The sequence below is a fragment of the Scyliorhinus torazame genome, chromosome 13 (genome assembly GCF_047496885.1).
Source record: "Scyliorhinus torazame isolate Kashiwa2021f chromosome 13, sScyTor2.1, whole genome shotgun sequence".
NCBI lineage: Eukaryota > Metazoa > Chordata > Chondrichthyes > Carcharhiniformes > Scyliorhinidae > Scyliorhinus > Scyliorhinus torazame.
In genome coordinates, this window is record NC_092719.1 from 114,310,335 (window position 1) to 114,328,860 (window position 18,526).

Genomic DNA, 18,526 nt, shown 5'->3' on the forward strand with positions numbered 1-18,526 from the left:
AGCCCCACTACACCAGAAATACATTTTTACAGAATCCTGTATCATATCAGTGCAAAGGGCTGGCAGACTCCAGTTCTAACAAAGTAACAAAATGTCATGGAACAAAATGAAATACTTCTAACGTTATTATCCACAGAACGTTATTACCACGATGGTAATTCTCGATTAGCGCATCTACAAGGGAAGGTGGTGACGTAGTAATATCATTGCACTAGTAATCCACAGATCCAGGATAATGCTTTGGGGACCAGGGATTGAATACAATCGCAGCAGGTGGTGGAATTTGAATTCAATTTTTAAAAATCAAAATTAAAAATCTAATGATGACCATGAAAGCATTGTCGTCCATGCAAAGCCCTCCTCACTAACATCTGGGTGCTTGTGTTAAAATTGGAAGAGCTGCCTCACATTCTAGTCAAACAACAGCCTGACATTATCTGTGAGAATGACTATGTCCCAGACACCAGCATGGCTGAGTATATTCTGTAACACCAGCAGACCAGACCCAGCAGAGGTGGCAGCACAGTGGTATACAGTTGAGAGGGAGTTGCTCTGGGAGTCCTCAATATAGACTCTAGACCCCATGAATTCACCTGACATTAGGTCAAACATGGGCAAGAAAACCTCCAGTTCATTATTAGAAACCTCCAGTTCTCCCCCTCCACTGATGAATCAGTGCTCATCTATGTTGAACACCTCTTGGAGGAAGCACTGAGATTAGCACGGTCAAATAATGTACTCTAGGTGGGGGGCTTTAATGTCTGCCACCAAGAGTAGCTCCGTAGCACCACCATAGACCGAGCCCCAATGGACATAGCTGCTGGACTGGGTCTGCGGCAGGTGGTGAGGGAACCAAGAGGGAAAAACGTACTTGAAGTAATTCTCACCAACCTATCTGTCCATTACAGGATTGGTAGGAGTGACCAGCTTACAGTCCTTGTGGAGACAAGTACCGTCTTCACATTGAGGATACCCTCTATCGCATTGAGTCTAAATGGGATAGATTTCAAATTGATCCCAGCAACCCAAGACTGGGCAACAATGAGGCGTCGAGGACCATCAGCAACAACAGAATAGTAGTCAGCCACAGTCTGTAAACTCATGGCCCGGCATATCCCTCACTATCATTACCACCAAGCTAGGGGATCAACCCTGGTTCAATGAAGAGTGCAGGGGGACATACCAGAAGCAGCACCAGGCATACCTAAAAATGAAGTGCCAACCTCATGAAGCTACAACACAGGATTACTTGCGTGCTAAAAGTGCAAACAGCAAGTGATAGACAAAGCTAAGCAATTCCACAACCAACAGATCAGATCTAAGCTCTGCAGTCCTGTACATCGAGTTGTGGTGGCAGACAATAAACAAATCACGGGAGGAGGCAGCTCCAAAATATCCCCATCCTCATTGAAGGGGGAGCTCAGCACATCAGTGCAAAAGTTAAGGCTGAAGCATTTGCAACAATCTTCAGTCAGAAGTGCCAAGTGGGTGCTGCAGCGCACTTCGGAGACCACGTGATTTCCTTGTCCGAGGTTTCGGCCAATAGCGCACACAGATCTAGCTGGAAAGCAGGCCATTAAAACCCGCAGTCACAGTTTGGACAGTAGGAGTTGTTGTTTTTGCTGTGTTATGTTTGGAAAATGGTCACTTGTAAATAGCTTTCTGCCTGTAAATAGTAGTTGTTTTCATCCACTGGTGGTCGCCCGGAATTTTCGTTATTACATGAAAGATTCATCTCAGCCTCATCCAGAGGTCACCAGCATCAAAGTTGCCAGTCTTCAGCCAATTCGATTCAACCCACATGATTATCAAGAAATAGCTGAAGGCACTAGATACGGCAATAGCTGTGGGCCCTGACAATATCGGCAATACTGAATATTTGTGCTCCAGAATTTGCTGTACCCCCAACCTAGGCAAGTATTTCCAGTACAGTTACAACATTGGCATCTATATGGCAATGTGAAAAATGGCCCAGGAATGTCCTGTACACAAAAAGGAAAAGTCCAACCCAGCCAGTCTACTATGAATCATCAGTAAAGTGATGGAAGGGATCATTTACAATCCTATCAAGCAGCACTTACTCAGCAATAACCTGCTCACTTATGTTCAGTTTGGGTTCCGCCAGGGCTATTCAGCTCCTGACCTCATTACAGGCTTGGTTCAAACATGGAAAAAAGAGCTGAATTATAGAGGTGAGGGGGAGAGTGATTGCCCTCGACATCAAGGCAACATTTGTCCAAACGTGGTATCAAGGAGCCCTAGCTAAACTGGAGTCAATGGGAATCGGGGGATAACTCTCCACTTGTTGGGAGTCATACCTGGCACAAAGTGGTTGTTGAAGTCCATTCATCTCAGTTCCAGGACAATACTGCAGGAGTTCCTCAGGGTACTGTCCTAGGCCTAACCTTCTTCAGCTGCTTCATCCATGTCCTTTCTTCCATCATAAGGTCAATAATAGGGATGTTTGCTGGTAGTTGCACAATGTTCAGCACCATTAGCAACTCCTCAGATGTTGAAGCACTCCCTGCCCAAATGCACAGGACCTGGAAAATATCCAGGCTTGGGTTGACAAGTAACAAGTAAAAATTGTGCACACAAATGCCAGGCAATGACCATCTTCTACAAGGGAGGATCTAGCTATCATTCCTTGACATGCAGTGGCATTACCATAGTTGAATCCCCACCATCAACACCCTGGGTGTTACCATTGCCCAGAAACGGAACTGGACTAGCCATATAAATACTGCAGATCAGAGGTTAGGAATCCTGCAGCAAGTAACTTGCCTCCTGACTGCCCAAAGCCTGTCCACCATCTAAAAGGCACAAGTCAGAAGAGTGATGGAATACTCCCCAATTGCCTGGATGAATGCAGCTTAATCATCATTACCATTCAGAACAAAGCAGCCTGCTGGATTGGCACCCCATCAACAAACATTCACTCCCTTCCACCACTGACACAGTAGCAACTGTGTGTACCATCTACAAGATGCACTGCAGGAACTCATCATGGCTCCTTCCACAGCACCTTCCAACCCCATAAACTCTACCATCTAGAAGGACAAGGGCAGCAGACATACAGGTACATCATTGGCTGGGGGTTTCCCTCCAAGTCACTCAGCCTGGTTTGGATTGTCGCTGGGTCAAAATCCACTGTCGCTGGGTTAAAATCCTGGAATTCCTTCCCGAACAGCATGGTGGATGTACCTACACCAGAGACTGCAGTGGTTTAGGAAGGCAGCTCTACACCACCTTCTCAAAGGCAGTTAGGGATAGGCAATAAATGCTGGCCTAGCCAGCGACAACCACATCCCATGAATGTTTTTTTTTTTAGAAATCACAATGATATGCATTTGCATGACTTAATTCTGCTCTCCACCTAATCCCCACCTTTCCTGAAATGCATGCTGGGTCCATATGCAATGTCCCTTCCCCACTCCCCTGTCCAATGCCTTTCCCCAGTGGGTATTTATGTGGGAGCATAGTGTACATTGGTAGACTATTCAACTGTGAGTTTCATCACAGCTGAATACAATTAAGATCAGCCATGTCCTCCAGAGGTTACTGGACATTGAGCAGGAAAGGAAAAAAAAAGAAAAAAAAAGAAAAAAAAACTTGTATTAATGTAACATCGTAGCCCATCTCAGAAATATCTCAAAAGCACTTCATGATGAATTATTTTGAAATGCTGTGACTTAAGTAAGCTCTCATGTGCAAGGTAAGATCCCAGCAACAGCATTGAGATATCTGTTAATGATGCAGCACCCTTTAGCAGCTCTTCTCAAGTAAAAGTATGAAACATCCGCTTGAACAGGCATCAGGTCCTTGGGGACATTTCAGGTCTGAGTGTCTAAATACAGCAAGACCTCGACAATATCCAGGCTCAGGCTGACAAGTGGCAAGTTACATTTGTGCCACACAAGTGCCAGGCAATGACCATCATCTACAGGAGAGGCTCTAGCCACCGCCCCTTACCATTCAATGGCATTACCATCGCTGAATCCCCCACAATCAACATCCTAGAGGTTACCATTGATCAGTAACTGAACTGGACTAGCCATATTAATACAGTGGCTACCAAGGCAGGTCAAGGCCAGGAATCCTGACGACCCCCCCCCCCCCCCCAAACACACACACCCACAAAAGCTTATGTCCACCATCTACAAGACACAAGTCAGGAGTTTAATGGAGTATTCTCCACTTGCCTGGATAAGCGCAGCTCGACAGTATTCAGGACAAAGCAGCCCCGTTTGATTGCTCCCCTTTCCACAAACATCGAAACCTTCCACCACCGATGAACAGAGGCAGCCGTGTGTACCATCTACAAGATGCACTGCAGTAATTTGCCACAGTTCCTTAGACAGCACCTTCCAAACCCACGACCATCTAGAAGGACAAGGACAGCAGATACCTGGGAACCCCACCACCTGGAGGTTCCTCTCCAAGTCACTCACCACCCTGACTGGGACAACATCCTGGAACTCCTTCTCTGACAGCACAGTGGATATATCTACACCTCAGGGACTGCAGTGGTTAAGAAGACAACTCACCACCACCTTCTGAAGGGCAACTAGGGATGGGCAATAAATGCTGGTCTAACCAGCGATGCCCACATCCCGTAAATGAATTATAAAAAAGTAACCCGAGAGAGGTGTATTTATTGCTAGGACCAGTGGTGCTCGCAATTTTAATTTGCTTGGTACTCAGTTGCCAACTAAGTATCCCTGAACGCCCCAGAGTTCTGCAATTCAAGGTGTTTGTGCAGCCTCTCCCTTTATATGGACCAGATCTAGCCCTGGACACTCTCCTTTTTAAAAAAAAAAACAGGACATACTTGTGTTCATCATTTAGGATGTGAACTTTGAAACTCCTGGGCTGGATCTCCTCGGAGTTGTAATTTGCAGGAAGTGCTTCTGAGGCAGGTAGCCACATGTTAAACTCAGCCAGCCAGTTCTGCAAAGTGTTCACCTGAAATCAAAAAGAGCCAATGTCATGTCTGCACAAAAACAACCCTCCACCCTCAGTTCCCAGGCTATACTAATCACAGGTCCCCCTCACTACTTCTGAACTGGAGGACTCAATCAACAACTAAATCTGATCATTCCATGTCTCTGTAACTACTGGCTAAGATACTCTGCTCAACATCCCCTCTCCTCCTGCTGAATGTTTAACCTTTTGGAAACTGCATCATTACAAGTACTCATAGCTAACTACATTCAAGTACCTTTTCTTAACCAAGGCAGGGGAATACCAATAAGGCCATTGTGTAACAACTATGTAGAATGCAATGATACCATCCCTGATACAAAACCAGATTCCTGAAGTGAGGAGTGTCAGGCTGTTGCATTATCTCTCACCGACATATACACAGAAAGCCCAAACCTTCATGTCCCATAGACCAACACCCATGCCGAGTACAACCTGTGATAATTTTTTTCCTTCTCTTCCCTCCCAAATAAATGTATTTTACTGCGGCGAGTAATGGAACCAATGAGCAAATACTGACCGGTACGATGGCAAGGACAGTGCAAGCTTCTGTGTATCGAAAGAGGACATCCACAAAGGAGACAATCTGCAGGGTCTTCCCAAGACCCATGCTGTGCGCCAGGATACAGCCAAAACCACTGCTGCTTTTAAACCTTTCTTGTGACTCCACCAGATTGTCATACAGAAAACGAATTCCACCGACCTGTGTATACAAACCAGAGTTATTAATCAACTGAAACACCATGGAACCCCAACACCAGATACGTCCTAACAGTATTATACTGGAACTGAACAATAAAGTCTGCCAGTAATGGTCAACAACAAGCTTGTACGCATACCATGTTGTCTTGCAAAAATGCCATAGAAAAATAAATACAAGGATGAGAAGAGGTGAACAGCAAGAGGGCAGTGAGAGAAAGTGTGAAGTACACAGGAGGTAGAGTTTGTTCTTAAAAACTAATCAATCAAAAAGCATGTTGCTGTTCCCATGCCTCTTCCTGCACTATCACAGGGACAGCTCTGAGCATTGCCCAATGTTGTTGCAGCAGGGATTATCCCCAGAGGAGTGAAACACAAAGGCATATCTGGAAAGGTGCTTTTCCCTGCCCATACAGCTGAGAGAATGGCAACAAAGGGGCATAAAATAAATGTTCTTAACCGACTCCCAGGCAGCCACTGCATTTGTTTCAAATGGGTTAATGGCTCTTTATGTGGAAAAAAGATCTTTGTTAACATTACCAAGTAGATCCTCTCCCCACAGCAGCTAACATCGGCCCAGGTTCAACATTCAAGTGAAGGTGACCTGTGAAGAAAGGTGATTAACAGCACGGCAGCCCAAAAACACGAATCAGCAGCAACCAAATAGGGTGAGACCGCTCGAATACAACACTTTCATTGCAATTCAGACAGTTCCCTGCCAGCATTCTGAATCCACTCCTCAGAAAAGCAGATACCGTATTTCTATTTCTTGAATATGTATTCTTTAGAGGCAGTCTACTGAATTTATTCCAAGTGAGCATAGCTTTAAAGGGAGCAATTTTGTTGAAAATCACATCCTCAAAAGATTCAGTTAGACTTTTAAGAGCACAGATTCCTCACCTTACATAACCCGACAACACGACTGGAGCGGTCTCACTAGCTGGCGATAGACAATAAGAAATACCACCTCTGGCACAAAGCCATGCACAGTACTTCTGGGGAAAAACAGCGAGCTCCAATTACCTGGTGTGATTTGACAGCTCGTGCCAGCTGGGGTGCCAGGAAAATATCTTGCTCATTCGGCGGATGATTTAAGTTGACCAGGACGCGACCCAGATCATCTGGCTGATTCAAGGCATCGTTCACGTGTGCACCACTGGTCTCCTCATTCACCTCCTCTTCCTCATTGCTGGATTCACTGTCAAGAATGTTCAGTGAATCTTCTTCCCCTGAGCTCAGCTCAATCACATCCTCTGGGAAACATAGAAAAATAAGGTGTAATGAAAAATAGCAAGGGTGTTGACACAAAACAGAAATTGCTTGTATTGAAACAGCAGAAAAGGATGCGTAATGTGAAAGTGGTTTTTGATCCTCAAGTAAATGAGAGCACCAATTTAAGTGGCCACAGCACAATGAAAGTAACAGCAAAAGAAGAATGAGAGAAGAAACCTACACATTTCTGAGGTGGTTTCATTGCATGGATGGTGTGAGATTGTTTCCACTGGTCAGGGAATCTCAAACACAGGGGCACACTCAAGGGGCTTATCAGTTAGAACTGAGGTGAGGAGAAATTACTTCATTCCAAGGTTTGAGAATCTTTGGACTGTGGATGCTCCATCGTTGAATACATTCAAGGCTGGGACAAAGACAGGTAAATCGGGGAATTAAGGGATATGGGGATCAGGTGAGAAAATGGAGTTGAAGCCCAAGATCAGCTGTGATCGCAATGAATGACAGAGGAGGTGAGGCTCAACAAGCCGTATCATCCACTCCTGCTCCTTTCTTTTCTGAATCAGCCAATGCGTTTATCCAATCTGAAATGTCTGGAATCAAAGGACTCCCAGCCGAGAAATAAGTTGATTTTTCTGCCGATCAGATTGTAACGAAGGCGCGCCTTCAACAGCATCTGCCAAACCCACAACCTAAACAGCCTTGAAGGACGGGGCAAAAATGAATGGTTACACCCCACCTTCAAATTCCCCTCTAAGTCACACACTATCCTGACTTGGAACTACTATCAGAGCTCCTTCACTTTAACGAGGTCAAAATCCTGAAACTCCCTTCCTAACAATACTGTGGATGCACCAACATGGCATGAGTGGAGCCAGCTCACCACCACCTCAGGGAATTGGGATGTCTCAACTCCAAATCAGAAGTAAAAACAGAAAATGCTGGAAGTTCTCAGGTCGGGCATCATCTGCAGAGGGAGGAAAAGAGTGACACCGGACTTTGATGCCATTGTCAAAGGGGTGACCAACAGCATTGTTTACATTAAGGTTTGAAAAAGGGGATGCATTCAACTTCATTATTGCATGTAATACATTATGATAATTATACCATCATAAAGATTGTGTTTATTTGAATCAAAATGTATCACACTTGTTAATTTCTTGAGCATTTATGGTCAGCACTCCTACAAAACCATTGCCATATCAGGATGTGGCCCTCTAGTGGAAAGGTTTAACTACCCTTGAAGATTAGTTGGCAATCAAACTCATCAGTATCTGTGGAATTGTGAACCTCAGCACAAATTTGCAGCCTTTTAGGGCAGACGTAAGAGAAATGGGAGGAGAAAGAGAAAACTATAGAGGGGAAAATATGACGGGATCCATCAATGATCCCTGTGGCCTGATCCTCACCATCCTTTACGACTCGCTCTTCTGGTGCTGCACCCTCTTCGCTCCCACTGCTAATATCCACACAGATGACCTCAGGTTTAGGGAGTCTTGGTGGAGCTGACACAACTTCATCTGTTTTCTGCGCAGGTTCCTCTGCAATGAGAAATTGGAACAGCAAATACAACCGGTTCTGCTCATCACCATCTCATTTTAACCAACATTTCTCTCTTGAAATCTTAAAAACATATTTTTCCAATCAGTTGTTTATATAAGCAAAATACTGCGGATGCTGGAATCCGAAACTATAAAGAATGCTGGAAAAACTCAGGTCAGGCAGCATCTGTAGGGGTTAGTGTTCTGAGTTTGTTGGTTCTTCATCAGAGCTAGTGGGAGAAAGTTAGAAATTAAACTGTAGCTGTGAGATATGGTAACAAGATGTAGCAACGGAAAGAACAAAAATCCGATGGCCTGTTGTGAGAGAAGAGAGTTATTGCATTGAGACAATAAATGTGTGGGATATTTATTGTAAAAGGAGTTTAAGATGGAGGAGCAAGGTCACAGTCTAAAGTTGTCAAACTCAACTTCGAGTCCCGAGGGCTGCAATCTGCTCAACCTGAAGATGAGGTGCTGCACCTCCAGCATGCATGGGCTTCCCAGGAGCACTGCAGCAGGCCAAGGATGAACAAGTGGGTATGAGAATAAGGTGCTTAGTTAAAATGACAAGCAACAGGAAAGTTGAGATCATGCTGGCGGGCTGAGCAAAGGTGTTCTGCAAAGCAGTCATCCAGTCTGTGTTCAGTCTCTCCAATGTAGAGGAGGCCGCATTGGGAGCAGCGAATGCAATAGACCAAAGTGAAGGAAGTGCAAGTGGAACATTACTTGACCTGAAAGGCGTATGTGGGGCCTTGAAAGCTGAGGAAGGAGGTGGTAAAGGGATTAAGCGATTGCATAGGAAGGTGCCATGGGAAGGAGTTGAGTGTAATGACGAAGTGGACTACGGTGTCGCAGAATGGGTGGTCCCGGTTTTTTTGGGGGGGGTCATGGAAGCATCATGCTGAGTTGGCAAAAATAGCAGAGGATGATCCTTTGAATGCAGAGATTGGTGGGGTGAAAAGTGAGGTCAAGGGGGATCCTATCATGGTTCTTGGAGGGAGGGGACAGGGTGGGAGCAGAGGTGTGGGAAATGGGTCGAACCCGGTTGAGTGTCCTGTCAACCACAGGTGGGGGAAACCATGATTAAGGAAAAAAGTAGACATGTCAGCAGCACCATTTTCAAAGGTGGCATGATCAGAACAGCTGCAACGCAGGTAGAGTAACTGGGAGAATGGGATGGATTCCTTCCAGGAAGCGAGGAGCTGTAGTTGAGTAGCTGTACGAGTTGGTGGGTTTGACATGAATATTGATGGCCAGTCTATTGTTGGAAATGGAGACAGAGGTCAAGTAAGGGAAGTGTCAGAGACGGACCATGTGAAGGTGAGAGAAGGGTGGAAATAGAAAGAAAAATTGATAAATTTTTCCAGGTCCAGACAAGAGCATGAAACGTCACCAATGTATTCAATGTAATGGAAAAAGTGTTGCGGGAGCTAGCCTGTGTAAGACTAGTACAAGGAGTGTTTCCCAAAAAGACAGACATAACTGGGGCTCATGTGGGTATCCATGCCCACACCTTTTATTTGCAAGAATTGGGACAAGTCAATGGAGGAAGTATTTAGTGGCAGGACAAGTTCAGCCAGGCAGAGGAGAGTAGTGGTGGGTGGGGATTGTTCAGGCCTCTGCTCATGGAAGCAGCTGAGAGCCCGGAGGCCCTCCTGGTCTGCGATAGAAGTGTGGAGGGATTGGACATCCATAGTGAAGTGGAGGCAGTTAGGAACACAGAACAGGAATTTATGATGATGTAGGGCATCAGAGGAAGCATAAATAGTTGGGAAGAGGGGGTGGAGTCAAGATATCATGTTATCATGAAATGCTTCGAGCGGCTAATCATGAGACGGATCACTGCCAGCATCCCAGATGGTCTCGATCCACTGCAGTTTGCCTATCACCCCAACCGGTCCACAGCAGATGCTATCTCCCTGGCTCTACAATCAACACTCCAACTAAAAGACTTCTCAACGACTCCCCCTCGGACTGATCTGTTCTCTGTAAGAACACTATTTACGACGCCTTACGCTGCTCTTGCTCGTGTATTTGCTTTGTTTGGCCCTTTGTTCCGCACTGTAACCAATCACTATTTGTCGATGTACCATTTGTCAATGTTCTCTGTTGATTATTCTTTTTGTCTACTATGTACGTACTGTGTACGTTCCCTCGGTCACAGAAAAATGCTTTTCACTGTACTTCGGTACGTGACAATAAATCAAATCAAATCGGAAGAAATGAGTTCAGTGGGGCACAACAGGTTGAAAGGATGGTTCTCCCAGGGCAGCTTTGTTTATGGATTTTGGGAAGGAGGTACAAGTGGGCTTTGCAGCACTGAGGGACTATGAAGTTGGAGGCTGTGGAGGGAAGATGAGGTCCAGAGGGCGATGAGGTCAGTGGAAACACTGACTTGATGTTCAGACTTGGGGTCATTATCCAGGAGGAAATGTCTGAAAATTGGCACTGAGCCTCTATGAGGTAGAAGTCAGCACGCCAGACAACAATGGCACCACCATGGTCAGCAAGTTTGATCACAAGGTCAGGGTTAGATCAAAGAGAATGGAATGTAGCAAGTTTAGAGGGAGACAGGTTGGAGTTGGACAGAAAATTGAGACGGCCGATGGCGCCCCAACAGCTCTCAATTAAAAGATCAAGAGCAGGTGGGCAGCACGGTAGCAGTGGTTAGCATTGGGCAGCACGGTAGCACCATGGTTAGCACAGTTGCTTCACAGCTCCAGGGTCCCAGGTTCGATTCCCGGCTTGGGTCATTGTCTGTGCAGAATCTGCACAATGCTCTCCAAAGTGTCTGCGTGGGTTTCCTCCGGGTGCTCCGGTTAGGTGGATTGGCTATGTTAAATTGCCCTCAAGTGTCCAAAAGGGTCGGGTGGAGTTACTGGGATAGGGTGAGCTTAGGTAGGGGCTGAAAGGATCCTTTGAACAGGAGAAAGGCAAAGAAGCACAGAAATGGAGGCAAAGGAAGAAGAGTTCAACATCCTGCTGAGCCAGAAATTCATTGAGCGGAGGACAGAAGGGGATGAAACTGAGTAATAATAATAATCTTTATTTGTGTCACATGTTGGCTTACATTAACACGGCAATGAAGTTGCTGTGAAAAGCCCCTAGTCGCCATACTCTGGCACCCGTTCTGATACACGGAGGGAGAATTCAGAATGTCCAATTCACCTTGCAGAGCACAGAACGTTCAGCATCAGAGACGGGTAGCTACAGCCCTCAGTACTCAACATTGAGTTCAATAACTTTAATTGTGACTTTTCTCGTCCATCTTAAACTCTCTTTTAAAAAATAAAAATCCCATACATTTGTTTCAATGCAATAACCCTCTCTTCCCCCACTTTCCTCCCAAACCAGGCCATCTATCTTTTCTTTTTAAGGTTGCTACATCTTGTTACAATCTCTCACAGATACAGTTTAGTATCTAACACATTCTCCCTTTTTAGTTCTGATAAAGAGCCAACTAGGCTCTAAATGTTAACTGTTTTCTCTCCCTACAGATGCTGCCAGACCTGCTGAGTTTTTCAAGCATTCTGTTTTTGCTCCAGTTCTCATCTCTCCCAAATCCCGAGTCCAGTCCTCGTATGTCCTTTCATTTCTTTGTTTTAACAGAAATGTCTGAGAGAGGTTAACAAACCGTGCGGGACTGGACGCGAAGAATAGAGGGGTGGCAATATTGGTGGGAAAGTGGGTGTCATTTGAGGCCAAGACTATTGTAGCGGACAATGGAGGGCGATATGTAATGGTGAGCGGTAGGCTGCAAGGGACGTGGGTGGTGTTGGTAAACGTATACGCCCCGAACTGGGATGATGCAGGATTCATGAAGCGCATGTTGGGGCGCATTCCGGACCTGGAGATAGGAGGCCTGATAATGGGAGGGGACTTCAATACAGTGTTGGATCCAGCACTGGACCGCTCCAAATCAAGGACTGGAAAGGGGCCGGCGGCGGCCAAGGTACTTAGGGGGTTTATGGATCAGGTGGGGGGAGTGGACCCATGGCGGTTTGCAAGGCCGCAGGCCAGGGAATTTTCTTTCTTCTCCCATGTACACAAAGCCTTCTCCCGGATAGATTTCTTTGTTCTGAGTAGGGCGCTCATCCAGAGGGTGGAGGGGACGGAGTATTCGGCTATAGCCGTTTCGGACCATGCCCCCGCACTGGGTGGAACTGGAGCTGGGAGAGGAGAGGGACCAACGCCCGTTGTGGCGGCTGGATGTGGGACTGCTGGCGGACGAGGTGGTGTGTGGGAAGGTGAGGTGGTGTATCGAAAGGTACTTGGAGGCCAACGACAACGGGGAGGTGTGAGTGGGGGTGGTATGGGAGGCGTTGAAGGCGGTGATCAGGGGAGAGCTAATTTCCATTAGGGCTCATAGGGAGAAGACAGAGGGTATGGAAAGGGAGTGGTTAGTGGGGGAGATTTTGAGTGGACAGGAGATACGCAGAGGCCCCGGAGGAAAGATTACTTGGCGAAAGACGACGGCTCCAGGAGGAGTTTGACCTGTTGACCACAGGGAAGGCGGAGGCACAGTGGAGGAAAGCGCAGGGGGCGACCTACGAGTATGGGGAAAAGGCTAGTCGGATGCTGGCACACCAGCTCCGTAAGAGGATGGCAGCGAGGGAAATAGGGGGAGTCAAAGATGGAAGGGGAGCCACGGTTCGGAGTGCAACAAAAATATAACGAGGTATTCAAGGCCTTCTATGAAGAGCTGTACAGATCCCAGCGGGGGAAGAGGGGATGAGACGATTCCTAGATCAGCTGAGATTCCAGAGGGTGGAGGAGCAAGAGGTGGCTGGTTTGGGGGCACCAATTGGGTTGGAGGAGCTGAGCAAGGGGTTGGGGAGCATGCAGGCGGGGAAGGCCCCGGGACCGGACGGAGTCCCGGTGGAGTTTTACAGGAAGTACGCAGACCTGTTGGCCCCGCTACTGGTGAGGACCTTTAATGAGGCAAGAGAGAAGGGGACCCTGCCCCCAACAATGTCGGAAGCGACAATTTCTTTGATCCTAAAGCGGGACAAGGACCCACTGCAATGTGGATCGTACAGGCCGATCTCGCTCCTCAATGTGGATGCAAAGTTGCTGGCAAAAGTGCTGGCCACGAAGATCGAGGACTGTGTCCCGGGGGTAATCCACGAGGACCAGACGGGATTAGTAAAGGGCAGGCAACTAAACACCAATGTGCGGCGGCTCTTAAACGTGATAATGATGCCATCGGAGGAGGGAGAGGCGGAGATAGTGGCAGCTATGGACGCGGAGAAGGCCTTTGACCGAGTAGAGTGAGAGTACCTCTGGGAGGTGCTGCGTAGGTTTGGGTTCGGGGTAGGGTTTATCAATTGGGTTAAGCTCCTTTACAGAGCCCCGATGGCGAGTGTAGTGACGAACCGGCAGAGGTCGGAGTACTTTCGACTGTACCGAGGGACGAGGCAGGGGTGCCCCCTGTCCCCCCTGTTGTTCGCATTGGCGATCGAACCATTGGCCATGTCATTGAGGGAGTCTAATAAATGGAGGGGGGTGGTCCGAGGGGGAGAAGAGCATCGGGTGTCGCTATATGCGGATGACCTGTTGCTGTACGTGGCGGATCTAATGGAGGGGATGGTGGAGGTCATGCAGACTCTAAGGGAGTTTTGGGAGTTTTCGGGCTATAAGCTCAATGTAGGGAAGAGTGAGCTCTTTGTATTACAGACGGGGGACCAGGAAAGAGGGATAGGGGACCTACCGCTGAGGAGGGCGGAGGGGAGCTTTCGGTATCTGGGGATCCAGATAGCCAGGAGTTGGAGAACCCTACATAAACTGAATCTGACGAGGTTGGTGGAGCAAATGGAGGAGGATTTCAAAAGATGGGACATGTTACCGCTCTCGCTGGCGGGTAGAGTGCAGTCGGTCAAAATGGTGGTCATTCCGAGGTTTCTGTTTGTGTTTCAGTGCCTTCCCATCGTGATCACTAAGGCCTTTTTTAAGAGAGTAGGCAGGGGTATTATGGGGTTTGTGTGTAAGAAGGGGGTTCCTGGAATGCAGTAGGGACCAAGGAGGGTTGGCGCTGCCAAACCTGGGGAGCTACTACTGGGCAGCAAATGTGGCGATGATCCGCAAGTGGGTTAGGGAGAGGGGGCAGCATGGAAGAGGATGGAGATGGCGTCCTGTAAAGGAACGAGCCTGGGGGCGTTGGTGACGGCACCGCTGCCGCTCTCGCCGACAAAGTATACCACGAGCCCGGGGGTGGCGGCAACGCTAAGGATCTGGGGCCAGTGGAGGCGGCACCGGGGTGCAATAGGAGCATCGGTGTGGTCCCCGATCAGGGGTAACCACCGGTTTGTCCCGGGGAAGATGGACAGGGGGTTCCAGAGCTGGCATCGGGCGGGGATTGGAAGAATGGGGGACCTGTTCATCGACGGGACGTTTGCGAGCCTAGGGGCACTGGAGGAGAAGTTCAAGTTACCCCCGGGAAATGCCTTTAGATATATGCAGGTGAGGGCTTTTGTGAGGAGACAGGTGGGGGAATTCCCGTTGCTCCCAGCACAAGAAGTTCAAGATAGGGCGATCTCGGGTGTATGGGTCGAGGAGGGTAAGGTGTCGGAAATACACAAGGAGTTGAAAGAAGAGGGGGAAGCGCTGGTAGAAGAGTTGAAGGGTAAATGGGAGGAGGAGCTGGGGGAGGAGATCGAGGAAGGTCTGTGGGCTGATGCCCTAGGTAGGGTTAATTCCTCCTCCTCGTGTGCCAGGCTCAGCCTGATACAATTTAAGGTGGTCCGAGGAGCGCACTTGACGGGGGCGAGGTGGAGTAGGTTCTTTGGGGTAGAGGACAGATGTGGAAGGTGCTCAGGGAGCCCGGCGAACCATGTCCATATGTTTTGGTCATGCCCGGCACTGGAGGGGTTCTGGAGAGGAGCGGCGGGAGCAATATCTCAGGTGGTGAACGTCCGGGTCAAGCCAAGCTGGGGGCTAGCAATATTTGGAGTAGTGGACGAACCGGGAGTGCAAGAGACGAAAGAGGCCGGCATTCTGGCCTTTGCGTCCCTTGTAGCCCGGCAAAGGATCTTGCTAATGTAGAAGGAGGCGAAGCCCCCCAGCCTGGATAAATGATATGGCTGGGTTCATAAAGTTGGAGGATTAAGTTTGCCTTGAGAGGGTCTGCGCAGGGGTTCTACAGGCGGTGGCAACCGTTCCTAGACTATCTTGCGGAGCGTTAGAGGAAGGTCGGTCAGCAGCAACTTGGGGGGGGGGGGGGGGGGGGGGGGGGGGGGGGGGGGGGGGGGGGGGGTGGAGTGGAGGAGACTGCCTGGGAGGGTGGATGAGCAAGAGGTGACATGAAGGGTTGGGGAAACTGGCACGTACGGGTGAGGGCCAGTGTACAAAGCTGTGTAAATATATAATTTTGTCATGTATATATCTTGCTCTACGTGATTTCTCGTTTTTTTTTGTTTTGTTACGGGGGGGGGGTTATTGTTTGTAAGGGAGAAAAGTTGTGTTAAAAAACTTTAATAAATATATATATTTTTTAAAAAGGATTGGAGTGCGGAGATGGCGAGGAGGTGCTGCACAAGAAGAAGGAGCTTCAATCGAGCCAAGGAGGTGCTGCACAAGAAGAAAGTGAAGTTCAGGATGTTGCAGCCGGCGCTGTGGGTCACGCACCAGGAGAGGCATTACTACTTCGAAACGGCGGAAGAAGCATGGACCTTCATTAAAAATGAGAAACTGGATCAGAACTGAGGGACTGATGTTGGAGGGGAAACGATAATGCTGATGTATATAGAAATGTAAATTGGGGAGGGGGGGACATTGAGAAACGTGGGTGCCGGTGGGGGGGGGGGGGGGGGGGGGGGAAGAGACTCAGGCGGGGGGTGGGGAATGGGAGTGGGGCGGCAGAGGGAGCTGCGCCACGAGGGGCGGGACGGCTCTAGAGAACACTAGGTTTCTTTTTCTTGTCCCCGCGTCAGAAAGATGATGGCGGGAAGATAGGCGCAAGGTGGATGAGAGTTCCTCACACGGGGGGGTCAAGGAGAGAGCGGGAAAGCCGGGGTCAGTTGAAGTCAGCTGACTTTCAGAAGCAATATGGGTCTATCTAGACTAACCATGCTAGATGGGGGTCTAGCGGGGGGGATAACTGGGTTGCTGCTGCGGAGATCGAGAAGGAACTGGTAAAAGAAAAGGTGGTCGGGGCGGGAATGCGCCGCCTGGGGGACGGGTGGGTGTGCGGAACTGGGATGTGGGACTGGCCCAGAGAGGGTGATGGCTAGTCGACAGGGGAGGGGGGCGGGCAGCCCCCCAGTCCGGCTGATCACGTGGAACGTGAGAGGCCTAAATGGTCCGATTAAGAGGGCCCGAGTGTTCGCGCACTTAAAAGGACTGAAGGCAGACGTGGCCATGCTTCAGGAGGCGCACCTGAAGATGGCGGACCAGGTTAGGTTAAGGAAAGGATGAGTGGGACACTTCAACACCATGCTGGACCCAGGGTTAGACAGATCTAGATCTAGGACCGGAAGAAGGCCGGCAGCAGCCAAGGTGCTTAGGGGGTTTATGGACCAAATGGGGGGAGTGGATCCGTGGCGATTTGTTAGGCCGATGGCAAAAGAGTTCTCCTTTTTCTCCCATGTCCATAAGGTGTATTCCCGGATAGACTTCTTTGTTTTGGGAAGGTCACTGATTTCGAGGGTGGAAGGAACTGAGTACTCAGCCATAGCTGTTTCAGATCATGCCCCACACTGGGTGGACCTGAAACTAGGAGAGGAGAGGGAGCAGCGTCCACTCTGGCGACTGGATGTGGGATTATTGGCGGATGAGGGAGTCTGCGGAAGGGTGCGGGGATGTATTGAAAGATACCTGGAGGCCAACGACAACGGGGAGGTCAGAGTAGGAGTAGTATGGGAAGCACTAAAAGCGGTGGTCAGGAGAGAGTTGATCTCCATCAGGGCTCACAAGGGGAAAACGGAGGCCAAAGAAAGGGAAAGGCAACTGGGGGAGATTTTGAGGGTAGATAAAAAATATGCTGAGGCCCCGGATGAAGGACTATACAGGGAGTGGCGATGACTCCAGACGGAGTTCGATCTGCTCACCACAGGGAGGGCAGAGGCACAGTGGAGGAAGGCACAGGGGATGAGATATGAATATGGGGAAAAGGCGAGTCGCCTGTTAGCCCACCAGCTGCGAAAGAGGACAGCGGCGAAGGAGATAGGGGGAGTTAGGGATGAAACAGGAGCCACGGTGCGGAGAGCAGGGAAGATAAACGAGGTGTTTAAGACCTTTTACGAGAGGCTACATAGGTCCCAACCCCCGGAGGGAAAAGAGGGGATGCAGCAGTTTCTGGACCAACTAAGGTTCCCGAAGGTGGAGGAGCAGGAGGTGGCAGGCCTGGGGGCGCCAATTGGGGTGGACGAGGTGACCAAAGGGCTGGGGAACATGCAGGCAGGGAAGGCCCTGGGACCAGATGGGTTCCCGGTGTAATTCCATAGAAAATATGTGGACTTGTTGGCCCCGCTGCTGGTAAAAACCTTTAACGAGGCCAGAGAAGGGGGGACCCTACCCCCGACAATGTGGGAGGCGACAATATCACTAATCTTGAAGCGAGATAAAGATCCGCTGCAGTGCGGGTCCTACAGGCCTATCTCATTGCTAAATGTGGACGCCAAGTTGCTGGCAAAGGTGCTGGCAACAAGGATGGAGGATTGTGTCCCGGAGGTGGTGCACGAAGACCAGACAGGATTCGTAAAGGGGAGACAATTGAATGTCAACGTGCGACGGCTATTAGGGGTGATAATGATGCCCCCAGCAGAGGGGGAGGCAGAGATAGTGGCGGCAATGGATGCAGAGAAGGCATTTGATAGGGTGGAGTGGGAGTATCTATGGGAGGTGCTGAGGGGGTTCGGGGAGGGGTTTGTCAGCTGGGTTAAACTCCTCAGGCCATGAGGCCGTGGAATACTCCTCAGGTAGTGAGGCCGTGGAATGCCCTACCTGCTACAGTAGTGAACTCGCCAACATTGAGGGCATTTAAAAGTTTATTGGATAAACATATGGATGATAATGGTATAGTGTAGGTTAGATAGCTTTTGTTTCGGTGCAACATCGTGGGCCGAAGGGCCTGTACT

General features: G+C 48.9%; 1 protein-coding gene across 1 annotated transcript in view; it reads right to left on the bottom strand.

Annotated features, from left to right (window-relative positions):
• The window catches only part of rad54l2 (RAD54 like 2), a 205,552-nt gene that overhangs the window by 69,228 nt on the left and 117,798 nt on the right, over positions 1 to 18,526 (bottom strand). The window contains exons 6-9 of the mRNA XM_072472078.1: positions 8,322 to 8,453; positions 6,706 to 6,935; positions 5,504 to 5,686; positions 4,832 to 4,965 (exon numbers count right to left, since the gene is read on the bottom strand). Of these exons, the coding sequence (XP_072328179.1) occupies positions 4,832 to 4,965; positions 5,504 to 5,686; positions 6,706 to 6,935; positions 8,322 to 8,453 (679 nt within the window). The remainder of the gene's footprint in view (positions 1 to 4,831; positions 4,966 to 5,503; positions 5,687 to 6,705; positions 6,936 to 8,321; positions 8,454 to 18,526) is intronic.